The sequence below is a fragment of the Crotalus tigris genome, unplaced genomic scaffold, assembly GCF_016545835.1.
Source record: "Crotalus tigris isolate CLP2741 ecotype Arizona unplaced genomic scaffold, ASM1654583v1 scf7180000017611.44802233496:7321179, whole genome shotgun sequence".
NCBI classification, from domain to species: Eukaryota; Metazoa; Chordata; class Lepidosauria; order Squamata; family Viperidae; genus Crotalus; species Crotalus tigris.
This window is the reverse complement of record NW_024096511.1, coordinates 431968-451725: the sequence shown is the minus strand read 5'-3', so window position 1 is coordinate 451725 and position 19758 is coordinate 431968. Positions and strand designations below refer to the sequence as shown.

Sequence of the window (19758 nt, the reverse complement as noted above, 5' to 3'; positions counted from 1 at the left end):
TAAAACTCCAGTAATCTTTTAATTCTGGATATAAAGTTAAATATGGCTATGTTAAAAATAAAGTATTTAAATTTATTTATTTATTTATTTTGCTTTTCAGGTAGATTACATTTATGTCACTATAAATCAGTATTATCTATCTATCTATCTATCTATCTATCTATCTATCTATCTATCTACCTACGTACCTACCTACCTATCTATCTATCATCCCTATGATCTATTTGCGAGAACAACCTTTCCATAAGGACATCTACCTGTTCTATCTGACTAGATAGGGTAGGCATACTCTTCATGTCTTTCTTTATACACTGTCTCCTTGCAGGGGTTCTCAACCTTGGCAACTTTAAGACTTGTAGACTTCAACTCCCAGAATTCCTCAGCTTTGCTGGCTGAGGAATTCTGGGAGTTGAAGTCCACAAGTCTTAAAGTTGCCAAGATTGAGAATCCCTGCGAGTTATAGGATATGTGCCTTCTCCCTTGCCCCTCTGGAACATTCTTCCCTCTGAGGTATAGCAGACCGCTATCCTCCCAGCCTTCTAAAAGGGACTGAAGATTTGACTTTGCCCCCCAAGTGCTGGTTATAGGATGAGGTGACTGTATGCCAGAAGCTTAATCTGGGGCAAGGTTTTTGTTTTGTTTTGTTTTGATGTTTATGGTTTTAAGAGTTTTAATATAATTTTTTGTTGTTTTATTATAATATTCTTTAATTCTTGATTGGGAGCTTGGTAAAACAGCAGTGACTATATAAAGATTTTAAAATAAACATTGAATTTTTAGCTGTATTTCAACATCATAGTTTTAGATATGAACCTAAGGGAGAAAATTTAGAACAATTATCACAACTATTTTAATCAATAACATATCTATATGAATATGTAATTGCATAGTTTTCATAAGTCAACAGGCAAAGTAATGCTTTAAGTAATATCCATCAATAGACACAAACTTACTCTTATCTGATAACTATCATTTTATATAGACATGTTAGTAAAAACAGAAACAAATAATTTCTTGGTAAATTAGAATTGCCTATAGGTGAGATGTGCAGCATACAAATCAAATAAGTAAGTAAATAAATAGCTACTGTAATTGATGTGGATGCTTTACTCATATTTATTTCAAAAAATCAGTTATTTCAAAAAAACACCAATTGCCTGTTGTCATCCAGATAAACATTTCAGGACAAATCAATGCAATCTACACTAAGGAATGAATTAACATCATTATGTTGAGCTAGCATTCTACATTTTTTAAATTAAATAATTGCATCAGTATAACCTCTCTAATACTGATACTATAGCTCTATTGCTTATTTATTTTTAGTAGAAGTTGTTAAGAAACAAGCTGGAATTTAACAGGCCAATATTCTTTAAATTCAAGTCACTTGACTAACAATGCTTTTCTAGTTGGACAGATTATGCATCAACATAATAAATATTGCAAACCAATATTCAGAGTGTCTCTACTTTCTTAGCCTAATAAAAGTTTACTTTCTATCCCATCCATTCTTTATATATTAATGACTATCAAGATCTCTTGGCAATTCACAATAAAAAGGATAAGTCCATAAAATCAAATTAAAATTAAGTAGTTTGAAAATACATTAAAACCATTAGAAACTTGTTCAAAGGCAAATATTTCCAAGCTCAGGAGAGGTTCAAAGAACAGGAAATTATAAGGAAGCCTCAGGATGTTAGATAAGGTCTAACAAATGTTAGATAAGGTCTAACAAATGTATATATTGCTATGCACAGTAAAAATATAGTATTTGAGACATAGTTAAGCCTGAGAACTAGGGATATGATAATCCTTCTATTCTAATATGCTCAACAGTACTTCCTAAATCAGTGGTTCTCAACCTGTGGGTCGGGACCCCATTTGGGGTCGAACGACCATTTCATGGGGGTCGCCAAACAACGCAGTCCGCCATTTTTTCCCCTTTTCCTTGGCTGTGCTACTCCCTTTTATTCTATTGGCTTTTGAAAGCCAATAGAATAGACTCTCTTGAATAGAGTCTAATTCTATTGGCTTTCAAAAGCCAATAGGAATTGTCCAGGCTGTCTCTGCCCTGCTGAGCCCGCCAAAAGTCCCATTCTGCAAACGGTGCTGCACCAGTTGAGTAGTCCTCGACTTACGACCAGTTGAGTAGTCCTCGACTTACGACCGGTTGGGGGTCGCGGCATTAAAAAGGTTGAGAACCACTGTCCTAAATGGTACTTTGCTAGGATACCTAAAAAGACCAGGATATTACTAATCCCACTTGAGAGTTTAATCACACTTGTGACATTTGAGAGGATGGATTTGTACAGATAAGAAACTTTTATTTTTATATTGATTTATGCAGAAGCAATTTAAAGTTGCAACATAATATATTATCCTGAGCAGGAGGTTGGACTAGAAGACCTCCAAGGTCTATTGTTATTGTTATTATTATTATTCCTGGCGGTTCTAACAATGAACTGTTGTGCAAGTGAAATGTGTGGAAGAATGTACAACAATCTGCAGTCAGCAGTCTTTTCGTGTGAGATATTTTGCACAATGATTCAAAGGTTATTTTTTTTTCCATGTACATCCAAAGGTCTCAAATTTATGCACTTATTCTGAAACCTTGCCGAAGTTCACTGTTCTTACCCTGAAATTTCGTGAATTGCCTATCCCAAATTACACAAGAAGAGTTTGGCATTCTTACAAAAACAAAAAGGAAGTCTTGTAACCCTCAGCAAGTTTTCATTAGAGGACCCTCTAATCCAGGGGTTTCCAAAAGGGGTTGCTCGCACCCTTTGGGGGTGCGAGACAATATTCCAGGGGTTGCGAAAACTTGGGTTTTCAAAATTATAGTGTATATGCATAATTCGTTGCCGTTATTTCGAACTTTTGTTAAGGGTGCGAGAATATATCAGAAGCGTTCTTAGGAGTGCGGGTATAGAAAAGGTTGGAAGCCCCTGGACTAGCCAAACCCTAACAAGTAAACCTCGCTCGCTCCTTGGCTTTGCCCTGCAAAGTGCCAAGCGCGTTCCTCCCCGCAGTTCAAAAGGAGTGTGGGATTGTGAAGTCAACGTCCAGTTTGTGCTTCAACGAGGCAAGGGCGCAAACTTCGAGCGCCAAAAGTTTTCTCCGCAATCCTCGAGCGCGCGAAAAGCCCTTGGCCCGAGGCAGCCCCGCACTCGGGAGCAGCCAACGCCCCCGCCGAAATGCGAGCATTCCTTCAGCGGAAAGAAACGCAGCGCTGTGGGAGCGAGCTGGCGAGAGGAACACTCGTGCCTTCTGCTTCAAAGGGCCCTTTTCATCTCTCCCTCTCCTCCTCCTCCCCCCTTCTTTGGGCATCTGACAGGAGGCCATGAGCTCACTCCTTCTTTCCCCGAGAGACCGTGCCACCACAACAAGCGACATCCCACACCAAGCGCCACCAAAACCAGAAGCTTTTTTCCCCGCCCCTTTCGCAGTCCAGCAAAACAGCAGGCCGAGGCTCCCTTAAAATCCCCCCATGGGCGTAAATGCCGCCCACTCGCAACCAATCAGAAAACCAAATTCTCCGTATTCCCCCCCCCTCCCCGCAGTGACCAGCAGATTCTTTGTGCGATTTTCGGGAGCGGGGGGGGGCGAGCGGGGGCGGAGGAGAATAATTATTCTCTCTATCCTAAACCGGGCAAGCCCCGCCCCACAACTCTGCCAGCTAGAAATGTTATGCTCCCAAACTCGGGTGCCCTTTGTAAAGTTCTTGCTTGGGAACCAGAGAAGAGGCTAACCGAAAGGTGAGTTTGGCCGAAAGGAAGGAGTAGGCATTTTGGTCTGCCTCCCTTCCCCCCCCCCCGTCCCATATTTTGTACTACACTTCCCATAGACCTTTCCCCTGGGTCGTGCTGTCCCAATTGAACTCTTCAAAATCTGAACGGGGTCAGGTTAGCCTTTGGCTGAATGAGCGGAGCGAAGCAGGCAGGACGCGATGTAGGTGTGAGAGTTCCTGGATTGGGACTTTTCTTCTTTGAATAGAGGGGCGCGAGAAATGGAAAAGGAGGCGGTTTTGCCCCGCTGCTCGGTGGCCTGCAGAATAAAAGGTATACCGGTTGAATGGGGAGGGGGCATTCTGAAGCCATGCAAGGCAGAAGTGCTTCAGGGAGGAATGCAAAGTTTATCTACTTAAGGAATGGTGAATGCTTATTTAGGAGTGGGACTTCAGTCTTGAGGGGGTCTATCAAATTAATCAACGGGTGTGTGTGTGTGTGTTTGTGTGTGTGCGCGCGCGCGCGCGCTGTGGAGGACACTACAAGCCCAGTTAAAAGAACAGGAGCAAACTTCTATCCAGGAAGTTGTTTTCAGGCCATTTTTGTGTTTACAGTCTTCTTTTTAAAGTGATGATTATTTTTATTGTAGAATTTTACATAGGCTTAAAAACTCTAGAAAGAAAAAGTACAAAAAGAAAAGGTAAAAATAAGGGGAAAGATAACAAAAGGAAAAGAAAATATATATAAAGAGGCGATTTCTGATCTTATTTGCAGCTGTTAAAAACACCAATTTCCATCTGATCACATCCATACTACATATTATGGTCTCCTTTTTCTCTTAAAACAATCCATTTTAATCAAATTCCCAAATCACCAGTTCATTTTTATCCATTTTCAGCAAGATAACCATAAGGGTTTCCAGTCTTTTATAAAAATAACTGCTCCTTAATCAAACAAGTCAATTTAACCATTTCTGCAAATATATCTGCTTCCAATCTTGCTACTCAATTCTTTTCCTTGTTCCTTAGCCATCATAGCTTTTCTTCCTCTCTTCAACTTAAGAAGTTGAAGAGATAAGAATAAAATAAAAATACAACAACTATATTGTAGTTGTTAAAGACCTACAAGCTAGAATCCTTTGCAGATCTTCTTTCAAAAGCTTTATGAACTTAACAAGTCTAATCCAGAATATAGAAGAACTCCTATAATTTTATTCCTTGTGTTTATATAGGATGTTGAAGACTATAAAACAAGCCCTTTTTTCTTCTGGCTTGGAGATGCCTAAATGGACTGCATTGCCAAATCAGGTGACTTATCTTTTCATTTCCAGCCTAGGATTAGCCTCATTCAAGAAGTAATGGAACTGATTTTCCAAATAGTCTTCAGAGACTTACAGACCACAAAGGATCCAGCCCAAATTAAACCAAAGAGATTGTAGGGGCTAAATCCATAATGTGTGGTTTGGAACATTAGATGGTAGGAGTTTCCGGACATGCTACTGGGGGGGCTAAATACATATAAACATTGTAAATTGGTGGGGGGCACTAAAAGGGGGAAGTTGGAAACCAGATAGCTGTTTTTGTTTTACTTTTTGTTATTTTGTCTGTTTTTCTTTTTTCTTTTGCAAACAATAATAATACAGTGGAGATCTTAGTATTAAATATTAAGCTTAAATGGAAACCTTTACTGTATAACAAATAGTTTTGTATATGTTGCAGTTGTTTGTTAATGACACTTTTGCCTTTGGATGTAAATGTTAAATAACCTTATGACTGACATTTTAGGAATTACAGTTAATATTGTTATAAATATTTTTAAAAGTTTAAATTATCTAAATATTAGAGTGTTAATAATTTCTATTCAATACTGTATGCACACTATTGTGCTTAAATAATACAATGTACTACTTAGGTTTTATAATAATAAAATACAGTTAAACAATAAAAAGAGTTTTCTAGCACAATGGCCTCTAGTTCAATGTAGCCATGCCATAAAATCTGCATCACTGGTGCTAACTTTGCATGTCGTCAGTAGATGTGTGCTATTGTAGATGTGAATATCCCAGAAAAACAATATTAAAGGGACTGTGAATTTCCAACTTAATTTCATATGGCCCCCACTCCTTGTCAACCCTTGGAATTAGGTCAGGTCAGGAGGCAGAATTAGGAAGGAGTCAACCTGAGCTTCTCTCACACACTTTTATTGTTTGCCAGAATGAAAGTTTCTTTGTTTATGTAATCATTGTTTCTATTTTTTGGGGGCTCCCTTCCCCCCCCCGTCATATTTCACATCCTATACTGCTGCCCTCCTGTCTTTAGTATGCATTGCATAAGTTAGATCCTCCTTGAGAACAGCCCTCTAATTAAATAATACAAGGTGGTCTCCTTAGATAGGAAACTCTAGGATATTCCAAATAAACTCTTATTGGCCATATTGTCTAGGTTACCCAATTACTTTGCATCTTGAATGTGGACTTGGGCAGCAGCTGTCCTTGCATATTGTCTATGCTGTCTCCTCATGTAGGACACCTCACTAGTGAGATGGGTGGTGTATAAATGTAATAAATAAATACATAAAGTCACTTTCTTGCAAAGAAAGATTGACCATGTTCCTGAAAAAGAATCCTTGTGACTGAGATGACAAACAGACATAGCCAGCCCAGGTCTGTACTTGAGATGGCAATAAAAGTGCAACTATCTTGATCTGTTCATATGATGCATGAGCAGGTGGAGCAAAGTGTTGTGTGCAAGCTGTGTGCTTGTTCTGCCCTATTCTGGGCGCTGAAGGCCAGCCTGTTAGTCTCATAGAAAGGGAAGGGCAATGCTTTAACTGAATGTTGAAGTAAAATAATTTAACTGCTAGTTTCATCAACTTGTGATTAATTAAATTAATTTTGCCTATTCAACTTGAATCAAATTAATACTGAAAAATTAAAAAATAATGAATTAACAACCACTTTGCCCCAAAAGCAATATTCTGGTTTCAGTTATTATTTTAAGTCAAGGACCATATGTACATTCTAATTTTTTTCTAGCAGTCCCATAACTTTGAATAGTCAACTGGACAAATAGCCATAAACCAAGGATTATTGCTACTCTTTTTTGATATCTGTCAGGAGATTAGCCTATCCCAACCTGACACCTGTCAGGTATATGGAGGCCAAAACCCAGAATTGCAGCACAGGTAGCTGCAAGTTCTGGGAATTATGGCCTAAACATGTTTGAAAGGTGTTTCAACTTTGTGAATGTTACTTGGAATTACCACCAAAGTAGAGAGCAAATCTATGAATAGTCCATTTTTCCCCTCTCTTTGAAATAAAAACCAGACATTTGACTCTGGGATGAAAGAGGATAGATCTTTTCTATCTTACTATCTTTAACACTTTCTTCTGTAGCAATTTTTTGCCACTCAAAATACTTTTTCTAAACATTTCTACCATACAGAAAAATGTCTTTTTTTCTTTGAAGCGTGTATTGCAGATAGATGGCAATTTGACTGAGGAAATGACTTAAGAGTGGAGGGAGATAAGAAGCTCATCCTTATTTCTTTGCTTGAATCGCAACCTTTTGTGGCTACTTCTAATTTTTAAACTATCACAATATTAAATGCATCTGTGTATATTCTCCAGTAGGGTCATTCACAAGCTTGAAAAGAAATGCTCTAAGACGTTGCGTGAGCCTAATATTTCTGACTTATGAAAACAGCATGTTTTTCTGTGTAGAGCCAGTGCCATGAGGCTTTAAGAATTCCTTGAACCAGTTCTTTTTCAGCCTTGGGCAGAAGCCTGGAAAAACTTAGGCTGTTTTAATAACTACAGAGAAGTGCTGTGCATGTGCTCACAGCATACGTCAAGCACTTTTTAAAAATTCTTTGTGAGGTGTGCACAGCTATAATACTAATGGAGCTGTTTTGTGAGCAAAAGTGTGCTATAAGATCAGATTGCAGGATGGCAGTAGGAAGCATTTTTGAAATAAAATTGGAAAATGCGTTTTAAATAGTCCTTCTGTTAGTACAATGCCTCTTGTTTGAAGTCCCAAAGGTGCTTTTTCAGAAGGCAACTGGACTTTCTGAGGGCTTCCTTGGTGTGTTTTAGTTCTTTTTCTTTCCAATCTTTGCTGGTAGATAGATTTTCAGTTCTGAGGTGTAGGGTTCTGATAACTCCCATTTTGTGCTTCAGTGGGTGGTGAGAATCAACATGTAAATATTGATCCGCGCGTGTGAGTTTTCTGTAAGATGGGAAAGGATAAAACGCTGAAACACAAACCGAAGACACAGATAAACCTCTAGGTGGCTTCAACGACTCTCTAAAAGAATGCAAATGACCAGTTGTCTGCAAGGAGTATAAATCCTTCCATTCCCCACCATCCAGTCAGAGCTGAAGAAGCTTCTTGGATGAGAATCGAAATGTCTTCAAAGAAAAAAAAACAAAGTCCAGTTGCCTTGTGAAAAAAGCACCTTTGGGATAACTATGACCTGGATGACTGAGACCCTCCATAGACACTCCTGTTCGAAGGTGTTCTGTCCTTTATTCATTTACTGTTTATTTACTATGTTACATCCCACTTTTCTTCCAATGAGCTCTAACCCACCCATCTATTCTCACAACACAGGGTGATTCAGGTATGGCTGACTTAGAGTTACTGAATGAATGCCTATGGAGATTCTCAATCATCCAGGTCAGGGTTGTCCCAAAGATATTTTTCAAAAGGCAACTGAATATATTTTGCTTCTCATACAAGAAGATGCCGAAATTCCAAGAAGAACTGAAAATGTTTCTTGGATGAGAAGCAAAACGTATTCAAAGAGAAAAAAAAGGCAAGAAAGTCTAGTTATTGAATGAGCTTTATGGTTAAATGTGGGTCTGCCCTATCCTAAACTAACTCAGTAAACATTGTAACTCTTAGCAAACCTTAGTTTAATTAATGTTTTATTTAATGAATTCCTTCTGAGTTTATAGTATGCAAATTATTTAGTAATAGTGTCATGATCTGTGACCTGGACTTTTTTTTAAAGGCATCTGATTATGAAATTCGACAGTATGAACCTGCCAAATGGGTGTGTACATCTCTTAAAACCATAGACTGGGATGCAGCCATCAATGCTGGCTTCATGAAGCTCTTTAACTATATTAAAGGCAAGAATGAAAAAGGTAATATACAGAGGCTTTGGGCACCAACGTGCAAGCTATTTTCTTGAAATTGTTCTTTTTTCATGTGGAAAAAAAAACCATGCCACACAGACATATTTCATCATTTCCCAAAATGTGTTGCCTTTCTCAATATCTTACATGCATATTCTAAAAGCTTTTATTGGAAGTTGTTCTTTATTTTTTTGGCTAAAGGCGCATACAAATATTTTAATAGACATTTCCAAACATGGATAAAGAATAAGTAAGTTCTTAAAGTTGTTAGAAAAGTAATCATTCTGAGGACATTCATTTTACCAAAGGTTGTGTGGTTAAATTGCCTCAATCCTCTAAATTTTTGTTTAAAATTGCAAAAAACGTTTAATGATTGCATTGGAACTACTTTTTCCTCTGTAGTAGTCAGGTGCATTTTTAAATATTTCTAAAGTTACCTCATTTGTAGGTTTTCTGCCCAGAAAGCATAGTAGATATATTTTGTTTTGACTGAGTTAGTCATTTGATTATATTTATTTTGTGTGCAGTTAATATTGAGCTAGATCAGTGGTGGCGAACCTATGGCACGCGTGTCAGAGGCAGCACTTGGAGCCCTCTCTGTAGGCACACGTGCCATTGCCCCAGCCTTGCCTCCTCCCGTGACCCCCTCCTCACCAGCAGCCCCCCTGGAGGAGAGTTGCCCCGAGCGTGGCCCACATGGAGCAGCGCAGCCAAGGACATGGCAACCAGGCAGCGTAGACAAGACTCTGCCCTCACACCCCATCGCGCACAGTTGATGCTGCGAGGCGCGAGCAGAGGGCATGGCCGCAATGGTGCTGCTGAGCTGTCTGGGAGATCTGTGGCAGGCCCTGTAGGTGGTGAGTGGCCCTGCAGGCAGGGAGGGTGGGGGCGGGGCAGGGGGGTAGAGTGGGAGCGGAGCCAGTTTTTGGGTACTCGGTCTCTAAAAGGTTCGCCATCACTGAGCTAGATGTTTAATCATTATTTCTGGCTGATACTATTATTTAATGTATGAGAGATTTCAGGATTTTAGCATCCTAGTTTAAAGACTCATTCCTTAAAGTTTAGCAGCATGTTTAGTTTGCTTCTTGGTGGAGCTAGTGACGTGATTCTTCCTGCCTTTTGCAGGAACAAAGATAGCTATGACAGCTCCAGTGACATGCTATGTCCAGCCAGGAACTGGCCCGTTCTCCGAGTCCATCACAACAGTTGCCTTTTATTTGCCAACTCAGTACCAGGCAAACCCACCCAAGCCTTCAGAAGCAGATGTCTTCATCGAAACCAAGCCAGCAATTACAGTCTTTGTCAGGTAAATATTGACCTCTCAGAAGGGACCCTCTCTAGTTTCTTGGACTAAAAAGGCAAGGGGGTATTTTATATAGGTAACACAGTCCCTGTTTAAAATATATATTACTACCTGCTGCATATTAACTAGCCAGTTGGGATGTGTGAGAGAAAGGTCCCCGCCCCTTTCTAGTAATCTTAGTATGATAATGTTTTATCAGTTGGGATGAAAGATAACTCTTGCATACAACAGCTAATTGGTCGTAATGGAATATATCTGGGCCAAAAGCTATTTAACATTGTTAATAATTGTTGTCTGCCACTTTGTGGTGGATAAAATATGTTGTTTATACTTTAAAATATTCTAGGATTAAAAAAAAAAGCCTGCTAAAATCAAAAGTTTTCAGAAGTTCTCAGATGCTTTAGTAATTATAAATATATAGTTTTTCAATTTCTGAGCAACTTTGCTTAAGATCTAGCAGTTCTACAAATAATAAACCTAAAAAGAAACCAGGGGATGGAAACAGTACAGGTAATCCTAGAGTTACGAGCGTTCACTTAACACTCGTTTGAAATTATGTCATAAGTGTCCCCTAGTTTTTATGAGCAAGTCCCGCGGCCTCAGATCCAGTTGTCAGTGGCCTAGAAAAGGCTTTTTGTGCCTGGATCAGGCTACCGGAGGGCCGCGGAAACATCCCCCAGCCTCAGATCTGGGCGGCAGCAGGAACTGCGGCAGAAAGGAGATGGATCTTTTCCAGGTGAATATGGCGCAGCAGGAAGAGAGGGGGAAGCATGAGGTATCTTAGTGGGTCAGGAAGACCTTTGGGGCCTATTCCATCACTAGGCCTTCTCCACTCTGAGATACTTCATGTTAGTCTTAACGAGCAAGGCAGTGAGTAATGGGCAGGCTCCATTACACTCATAACTCGAGAACTACCTGTATTGTAATGGGTGAAATTTGTATTCTGTGAAAGTTATTTTATATATGCCATTACAGGAAGCTACATTTGTACCTTCTCATTTCTTCTTTCTCTTAAAACAGTCTTTGGGATTGGCCCACGTTATTGTTTTAATCCATGAATTTCATTGTTTGTTGTATTCAGAGATAATTTTTGTTTGTTCAGCATTCCATGCTCATATGAAAACATCACGGGGGTATATTCGTTTGTTGCTTTTATAATATATGGATGGATTCCCTTTGTGAGAAAATTAAACAAAGGACAGGAATAACATAAACCAACGCTTAAATGCTGGGAAAAATATTTCATTAACACTGATTTTGAATTTTGACTTTGTATGGTTGGTCTAGGTCCTGCTTTTTCAAAATATGTATGTTTCTGTTCTTAACAGATCATTTGGGGGATTTGCTAAAGCTAAAAAAAACCAAGAAGAAATACAGGCACTTGCTGAAACTTTAAGGCGGGATGGAAGAACATTTCAAGAAAAGATCTATTATACTGCTGGTTATGACAGTCCATTTAAATTGCTGAACAGGCATAATGAAGTTTGGCTTATCAAAAAAAGCTAAACTCTTTCCACAGCAATACAGATTATAAGTATTAACTTTTAAATGCTTAATTGAAAAGGGAACTTTCCTTATGTATAAAAGCTGTGTTCCTGTATATTTTCTAACATATTTCTTTGCTTTTACCATTGCCTAAATTTCTATGCTGATATAAAACTCATCTTTTTTTTGATAAAATATGACTAATAGAATAATGCTAATAATTATTATTTTATAATATTTATAATCCTTGAAAGGGAAGAATTCTGTTTTGTAGTAAATTAATTGAACTTTCTACAAAAACAGTAATGCTTATGCAAGACTTTTCCACCAAATTGGAGGCCTAATCTGGGGAGAAAGGAAATTTGAAAGGCAGGTAAAGAAATCTAGAATCTCTGTAAATCCCACAGTTGTTTCTGGAGTTTTGTTTTCCTTCAGTAGGACGCAAACTGCTAAAGGGCATTATTTTACTGCTGATCTTTGCTGCAAAATCAAACATAGTGATTTTTTGATAGTCTTGATATACTAATTAAATAAAAAGCCATTTCAAGTCCCCCCACCTTCCACAGAATAGGGAAAGGGGCAGAAAATTACACCCCTGCTGCATTACCAAATCCCACCATATCCCTTGGAGAAAAACATTAAAAGGCAGTACTCTTGAGCTGACCAAAAAGAGATTACTTAGGTAAGCCAGGAGATCCTATCTGCTTCCCCTTTAGCCCTTTTGGACCCCTTTGAAAATGTTATTTAAAAGGTAAGAAAGTTAATGCCAATCCCCAGCTGCCTCTTAAATGAAACACTGGGCTGGGGATTTTTAAACAATTCTGATGTGTCCTGTAAATCAGGGGTTGCTGAATTTGGGAGGCACTTGTGGCCTATTTAGGGGGCAGTTTTTAGGGTGAGAATGAGAGCAGCTTGCTTCAGAGGCCACCCATTCCCTTTCTCCTCCTTAACTTATTGATTGTGGCGCTTAATTCTCTGAACTTAATTTTTCTGAATAATTATTGAATATATAGGTAATTCTTGTTTAGCAATTGGTTCCGGCAACTCAATCATTATGTGAAGTGGTTGCTGTGTGAAAATCATGTAACTGCTTATGATTTTTCTTCAGCTTCCCTTTTTTCCTTACTCCCTCACCCTTTGCAATACTCATCCCAGTGCTAAAATAATTAACTAGAATGTAATTTGTATTTACATTCATTGGAGGAGGGATGACAAGAGTAAGCAGGCACACAATGGGCAATAGACATTGAAAGGAATGCAGTAGGTTGGCTGTGGTGCTTGCAGTTGCTTAAGAGGCAAAGAAAAGCCTTCAACGTGAAACTGATTAGGATCTTGTCAGTTTCAGATAGCAAGGGTAGTGGGCTGGCCTGTTCTAATCAAATTATTAAGGTTCACAGAGCTGACCTTGTTTACTTGTAGTTAGGACTTTGGGGAAAGTTCTGTGCAGGGACAAAAGCAGTTCAGGAAATAAAGCTTGTTTAAAGCAATCTGTAAAGGGGTAAGAACGGGAAAAAAAATCAAGTTAACCAAAGAACAATGCAGTATAGTGCTGACTGACTGTTGTGGCGAACACATGACAGATGCTGCAAAGGTTATAAATGCAGGCATTAGTCGCAGTTACATTTTTGACACAGTTTTCACTTCAAAAGATTGCTTTTTGAGGCAAGTACTTAAGAACTAAGAAGGGATATCCTTAATTGGAAAACCAGATTCCAGTTGATTGTTAGATGCCACAGTGTATGTAAATTATCATTCACATGCTATAAATATTCAAGAATATTCATGCCTGAAGGAGATTCAACTATCATTAGTTTGTGGGTGAAAATATTTGACATTAGTTTGTGGTTTGTTTTGGGGTGAAAATATTTGTGAAGCCTTGAGGGCCATAAAGCAGAAAATTTAGCAGTTTAGTTCACTAGAGTTCAATGCTATTATCTTCCATATAGTATGCGGTGAGTTTTTCTACCATGGAAATATGCAGTATTGCTGATCCATGTTGCTATAATGAAAATTAGCATAACTTGGTCAGATTATGATGGGGGTTTCAGACTCCTAGATTAATGCATCATTAATGTATGATTCTTACTTTTACTGTATTATAAACTGCATTTTTAATACCTGAAAGTTTGTAAGGCGCTATATATCTTTTTTTAAAGAAAAGATTAATGTAGAGTTCAATTCTGGTACTTCAGCTAAAATTCTTATCACAGATCTCCCAGTTATCCTGTATTTTTATTCAGTATAATTAATATGGAAAACTAGTGTTACTTCTCAATGAAATTGTATTGTATGCTGGTTTTTCCTCATGTTTGTGTATACAGATAGTTGACTTGCAACCAGTAGCTTAGTGACCCTTTGAAGTTATAACAGACCTCCCCAACACTATTTACAACCCAGATTTTAAGTTCCAGGGGCCACCTCCGTCACAACTGCATTTTGGAGCTCGGCAATCAGCCCACATTTACAGCCATTTGCAGCATCTCATAATCATGTGATCACAAATTATGCTTTGGGGGGGGGGCAAAAATCACAGTTTCTGGCAAAATGCCCATTGTGAATAATGATTTCACTTAATGACTATGATGTTTGCTTAATGGCCATGGTTAATATCTTAATGACCACTGCAAAGCAGGTTGTAAAATTGAGAATGATCACATAATCTACCATAATTCTGGGCTCAATTACAGTTGTAAGTTAAGGACTACCCGTATAACAGAGAATAGCAAACAAAGAAAAATGTATACATACTAATTTTGTGCCATAAAACAATAGAAAGAGGAAATATTTCTTTGTACACATTAGTCTCTAAACTTAACGAGACATAAAACTCTCCCTTAAAATTTCATGCCCTCTTAACAGTTGGCTTAATCATACCAAACACTAAAGGTGCTTTTTAGTACTAAACAGAAGAGGCAAGCCTGAAATTGGATATTGTTTGTAAGCAATTAAATGGTTTACTAATAAATACATACTCAAGCCTGCCTTTTAAAATCAAATAATTGTACTTTTACTAAGAACACATGATGTAATGTTTCATATTTAATTATATATGTTTTGGGGAATAATTCCTTATTTGGCAAGTACGCTATTTTGTAAACATCTTGGTTTAATAGGTATTGTATACATGCATTGGCTGAAGCACAAGGAAAAAAATGAAAACAAGCATGTCTGTGTATGACTGATATATGTGCAAGTAAGTAGTTAAAAATATTCTGTTCTGAAGAACATCCCACGGAATTCCAGAATGTTAGTTTTCCCCAGACCGGCTGGTCCAGATACAACAATTTCTAAGCCTGTGAACCTTTTTTTGGATTATATTATATTTCCCTATTATTGGTAACATGACATAAAATCTACACAACTGGTTCCATTTAACATTGTTTATTGCAAACTCATCCCTTTGATATGAATTATTGGTAGTGAAGTGTGATGGGGTATACTATGCCCTACTCTCTTTCTCTTCAATGCTTGCTTCAAACTCCCTGGTTTGAGAACAAATACTGTAGGCAGATTTTTCCTAAGCCCATGTGTACAAATGTTTCTAAGCATTCTAAGAGTGGGTACACATCGCTGAGTTTGAACACAATAACATAAGTAAGCTATTCTCTAAACAGCAATAGAGTTTTCAGTCAGATAGGCAGAGCAAGGTGGATACATAATTTCAAAGTATTTAATTTTATCTGAAATTTTGGAACTAAAATGCAGTTATTTAAAAAAAAAAATACCATGCTGATGTATCCTCACAGCAACCAGTGTGTTTTCAGAAATGATTACTGATTACTGCAAATGTCAAAGCTACTCTCCCCATAAAATACATGGAATGGTTTCTTTTTTTCCTTTTGGATCTTTCTGATTATGTGGATCATCTTTCTTAAGAGGAAAATAAACATATACTGTAAGAGATAAACACTATCTGATAAATATATTTTAATGATAGCATCTGGATTTCCCAATATGATCCTTTGCTAATGTTCATTTAAGGAGATGTATGGAAATAGAATTAATGGTCATTAATCTGAGTCACAAAATGACAAATGGCAGCCTTGTTTATTAAAGCAGAATCACAGCATTGTCTCTATCTTCAGTTGAATGAAGACCCCTGAAATTTACAGTATTAACAATATAGAGATGGAGGGCAAAAAAGGAGTCAAGTGTTTTTCATCAAAATAAATTATCTACATACAGGGTTTTTCTTAACATCTAAAAATGTAGAAATTCCAAACTCTGAGAAAACAAGAATTACCTTAAGAACTTCCATTATGTACAAATACTATAAAAACCTTACAGACTATCAACTTATGCAAAATTCCTTTTCAAAAATTAAAAGTTTCTTTACAAAACGGTGAGCAAAACTGCAGTTTTGTCTGTAGTTTTCTTTACAAGGAAGAAAGTGTTATTTTGTAAATCAATGATAAATTCTTAATAAACGTTAAGTCTTCTAAATGAGCAATGTTATTTCCCTAGAAGGAAGGAAATGCTGGCTATTCCTAAAAAGTAAAAGTAATTGTAGTGCACTCTTTGGTAACAAAAAGACAGTCACTGTTGAAACTTTCAAGTGATATGTTATTCAAAGCTCTTCTCCCTTTTGACAAAAGTTGACAACAATACAATTCCACACAGTTTAATAGAAAAGGAAAACGTATTCTTCACAGTTCTATGGTGTAACTTTTCCAATGTTGCATTTATTTTAAAATTGAAACATTAATGGCTGATTATTATGTTTCCCCTGAATCTATCTACATCCCCATTATAAGCCTGCAGCTATTTATTTTAGGTCTCCAAAACTTTATTCAGAGAAACCACATAGCATAAATGGCTTCTGAAAACCAAGCAAATGGATTGTAATATGGCTGCACAGCAGTCACTCCTGTATCACAAGTGTTTCTTTGTCCCCAGTTGGAATTTTCAAAATTTAACCCAAACTCTTGTTATATTATTAAGACATGGTTAGATCATAAGAGGAGATCACAGATCACATCAGAAGCAGCAGTGGGACAATGCCAGTCCTGCTAACTAATAGGCTGCACATTCCTTTCCAATAGTCCCTGCTGAAAGTTTACTAGGTTTTATAAATATAATACTTAAAAAGTTACTTTCACCTGTACCACAGAAGCTTCCCCCCGCTTTTTTTTTTTTGCAGGCTTACTTAGTTTTTTACACCCTCAAAAAAGAAAAAAAAAAGCATGCTCAAACAACAATCCAAGAACTGTCATTACTATAATTGTTGTTATTAAGGCTTTAATGGAGAGGTCTGGTTACTAGTGTCTTCCAAACAAAAAAGTCAATCCAATTATGCTGAACAGAATATCAGTATTGCATCATCTAAACAGCATCCCATACACAAATTCACCCTAAATTTTACTTAGACTCGGTGCCTTATTTGTTATATATGAAAGTCTAGCCTCTTAAGTCTCATTTAAACTTTTTTTAGTTTAAATGCTAATATATATATGTATAAAAAATGAAGGGCATTCTGTGTTACCCATTAAGATAACAAGTCCATGAGCATGTTGTCATCCTCAGTAGAGTCTCTATTTTCATTAATATCTGCATCATCACTCTCAAATACATCAGGCGGTTCCTCTTCTGAAAACCTGCGAGTTCTACTTTCTGCAGATTCAACTACTTCTACATCGCCCTCACAGATGACCGTCATAGGGCTACTCTGGATCCGGTTTCGAGCGCTGTACTTGCTACTTGCAGCAGAGGGTGGGGTTCGAGATCTGCTGTATCTTGTGCTGGATAGAGACAGACTCCTTGGCATCAGGCCTTCACTCTTGGCCCATTCCTCCTGGGGCCTTTTGGTCTTGGTAGGAGAAGCCACTGTGCTCTCACTCAGCTCTCCGGTAGAATCTAGTCTAGCCCTTTGAAATCTTGGGTCTGTATTCTTTAGCATCTCTGCTGCTGACATACGAGAACTGGTGTCTGAACGGCTCCCTTTTTTAAGAAGCAATGCTTTGAAGTTGTCGTTGCTGGTGCTGCTCTTGCGAATATTTCTCTGAATTGATCCTGCCTGCCTCAGGGAAGGCAAGTTTGGGGAAGAACCAGTAGGTGTGACTGGGGGTGATGGAGAATGATTTAGAGCGTGATCATCCTCAGAATCTTTGCGGCCAAGGACTTTCCTTTTGGATCTGTGATTGTGAGTTGGGAAAAAACAGGAAAAAGTTACTAGCCTCTCATATAAAAAACTTATTTTGCATCCCAAGAGGAAAAAGATAACAAAGTAGTCCTCTGCCTGCCTCAGATAGCGACCACAATTACAATAGTGATGAAAAACTTTACGACTACTCATATTTACAACCTTCCGTAAAGCAAGGGTAAGCTGAAGTACATTCGTAAGCAGTCATGGTTTCACTTAATGATCACTTTGCTCGATGATCAAATTGTTGGTCCCAATTGTGGTTGCTAAATGAGGACTTGTTAAGAAGGAAACATATGAGTACAGTAACTAGTGGAAGTGTATTTTTCGAAAAAAGGAATTATATGCCATATTTCAGATCTTAAATCATTTTTAGCTACCGGGCACAAAACTAAATCAAAGTGCATGCAATTTAAACGTTTCTTCTGTTTATTTTGTAAAACAAATATTTGAATCTTGCTAAACATTACTTTTAATGAACACATATTTGCAATTGAATAATCTCTTCCAAATTGAGTACAGTTTACAAAACGCATGCTAATATGCATTTCCCCATGAAATTGCCATGGGAATGGAATTAATGAAATCAAAATAAAATTGATAAGCTCTGTGGGAAATTATCAATCCATCAAGCACTTCACTTGCCTATCAAACAGCAATTAGCAAATTGGACAAAGTGTTTAACTATTTAGCGTTCAACTGACTATATTAAGGTCACACGATAGAAAAGATATTCATTAAAAAAAGATATGCATGGAAGGAAACCCCCCCCCACTCAAAATGTATAGTTTAAAACAGAACAAATATGTAATTATCGGAGTTGTATTCCAACACAAACTATAATACCAAGCATGTGTTAATGCTATCCAAATACATAAACATCTTTAAAGTAACTCAGAAATAATTATTGGAATAAGTATGGCATAGTTTCTGGTCTCTGCTGCATTATACTTGAATTACTGTTTACATTTAGTTAAACAGTGTATGCAACCCACCAGTATTATTCCATCCCTGGAAGCAGTACCCATCGACAGGAGAGGAGGGTAGTGATTCAAAATGGCTAAGCCTCCAGATAAAAAAGAAGGGAGGGGAGAGCTGTAGCAGAGTGGTGGAGAAGAAAGCTGTGCTATGGTTTTTGGAAACGTGATACTATGATTGTAGGTTCTAACCAACATATTTCTGATTACATATTCTGCCTCTAAAGAAAACTAGGTTGTATATTTTTATGCATTTGCAGTAGTACACATCAGCAAGAAATGTTAAGAGAAACGGAAAAATGTTCTTTTTCCATATTCAGTTTGACAGGAAGAACAATTTGTTAATACAGAATCAGAAAAGATTGGAAATGCAGATTGCATCACTGTAGCAAATTGAACAGTGGACACATTCACAGATATATATATATATATATGTGTGTGTGTATACACACACATACACACACACACATATACATAGCACTATGTTGTAATATGAAAATCAGCAATAATGCAAACTGCTGTTCTCTATTTCTGTCTTATACACATTAACTAAACAACGCCTATTGTTTTATATATCTGTGCAATACAGACCCCCTTAGAGAGCAGCATCCAAAAAATTAAACAACTTAAGAATACAAAACCATGGAATTTAAATTCACTTATGAAAGTGTAGTTTTTTCCCCCTAAGGCCTCCATTATGCATCATTCTTTCTCTCTTGCTTGACAAGAAGCCTCTCCTGATGAGCGTGTATAAAATCTATGACTAAAAGAACAATATAATATAATATATTATATATAATATAGTATAATATAATTGATTTTAACTGATATTATTGCCTTGACCACTGGACCAAACTGGCTCTATTTCTGGTCTGGTTCTTTTTCTTTTTTAATATATTTTATTTATTTCTGGTCTGGTTCTGATTCATATTAGCTTGAATGCCTGAAGAGTTATTTTATGTACCTAAAAATTTGTAATGTCATAAGGA

At 37.5% G+C, this 19758-nt stretch overlaps 2 protein-coding genes across 7 annotated transcripts in view; one reads left to right on the top strand and one right to left on the bottom strand.

The window, feature by feature from the left end:
• The first annotated feature begins 3601 nt into the window (after positions 1-3601).
• HEBP2 (heme binding protein 2) lies at positions 3602-15560 on the top strand. Of its 2 annotated transcripts, none has more exons than XM_039322998.1 (5): positions 3602-3755; positions 4957-5032; positions 8739-8874; positions 9991-10171; positions 11497-15560. In XM_039322998.1, the coding sequence occupies exons 1-5, from the start codon at positions 3688-3690 to the stop codon at positions 11672-11674; spliced, it is 639 nt and encodes a 212-aa protein (XP_039178932.1). In that variant the 5' UTR covers positions 3602-3687; the 3' UTR covers positions 11675-15560. The 2 variants fall into 2 exon arrangements, with proteins under 2 accessions (XP_039178932.1, XP_039178941.1); XM_039323007.1 differs by lacking the exon at positions 3602-3755 and adding an exon at positions 3868-4058.
• Positions 15561-15681: 121 nt separating this feature from the next.
• NHSL1 (NHS like 1) overlaps positions 15682-19758 on the bottom strand; it is a 163030-nt gene continuing 158953 nt past the window's right edge. For all 5 annotated transcript variants that reach the window (XM_039322966.1, XM_039322947.1, XM_039322955.1 and 2 more), the window contains one exon: positions 15682-17784. In XM_039322966.1, coding sequence (XP_039178900.1) covers positions 17139-17784 — 646 coding nt within the window. In that variant the 3' untranslated portion in view covers positions 15682-17138. The remainder of the gene's footprint in view (positions 17785-19758) is intronic.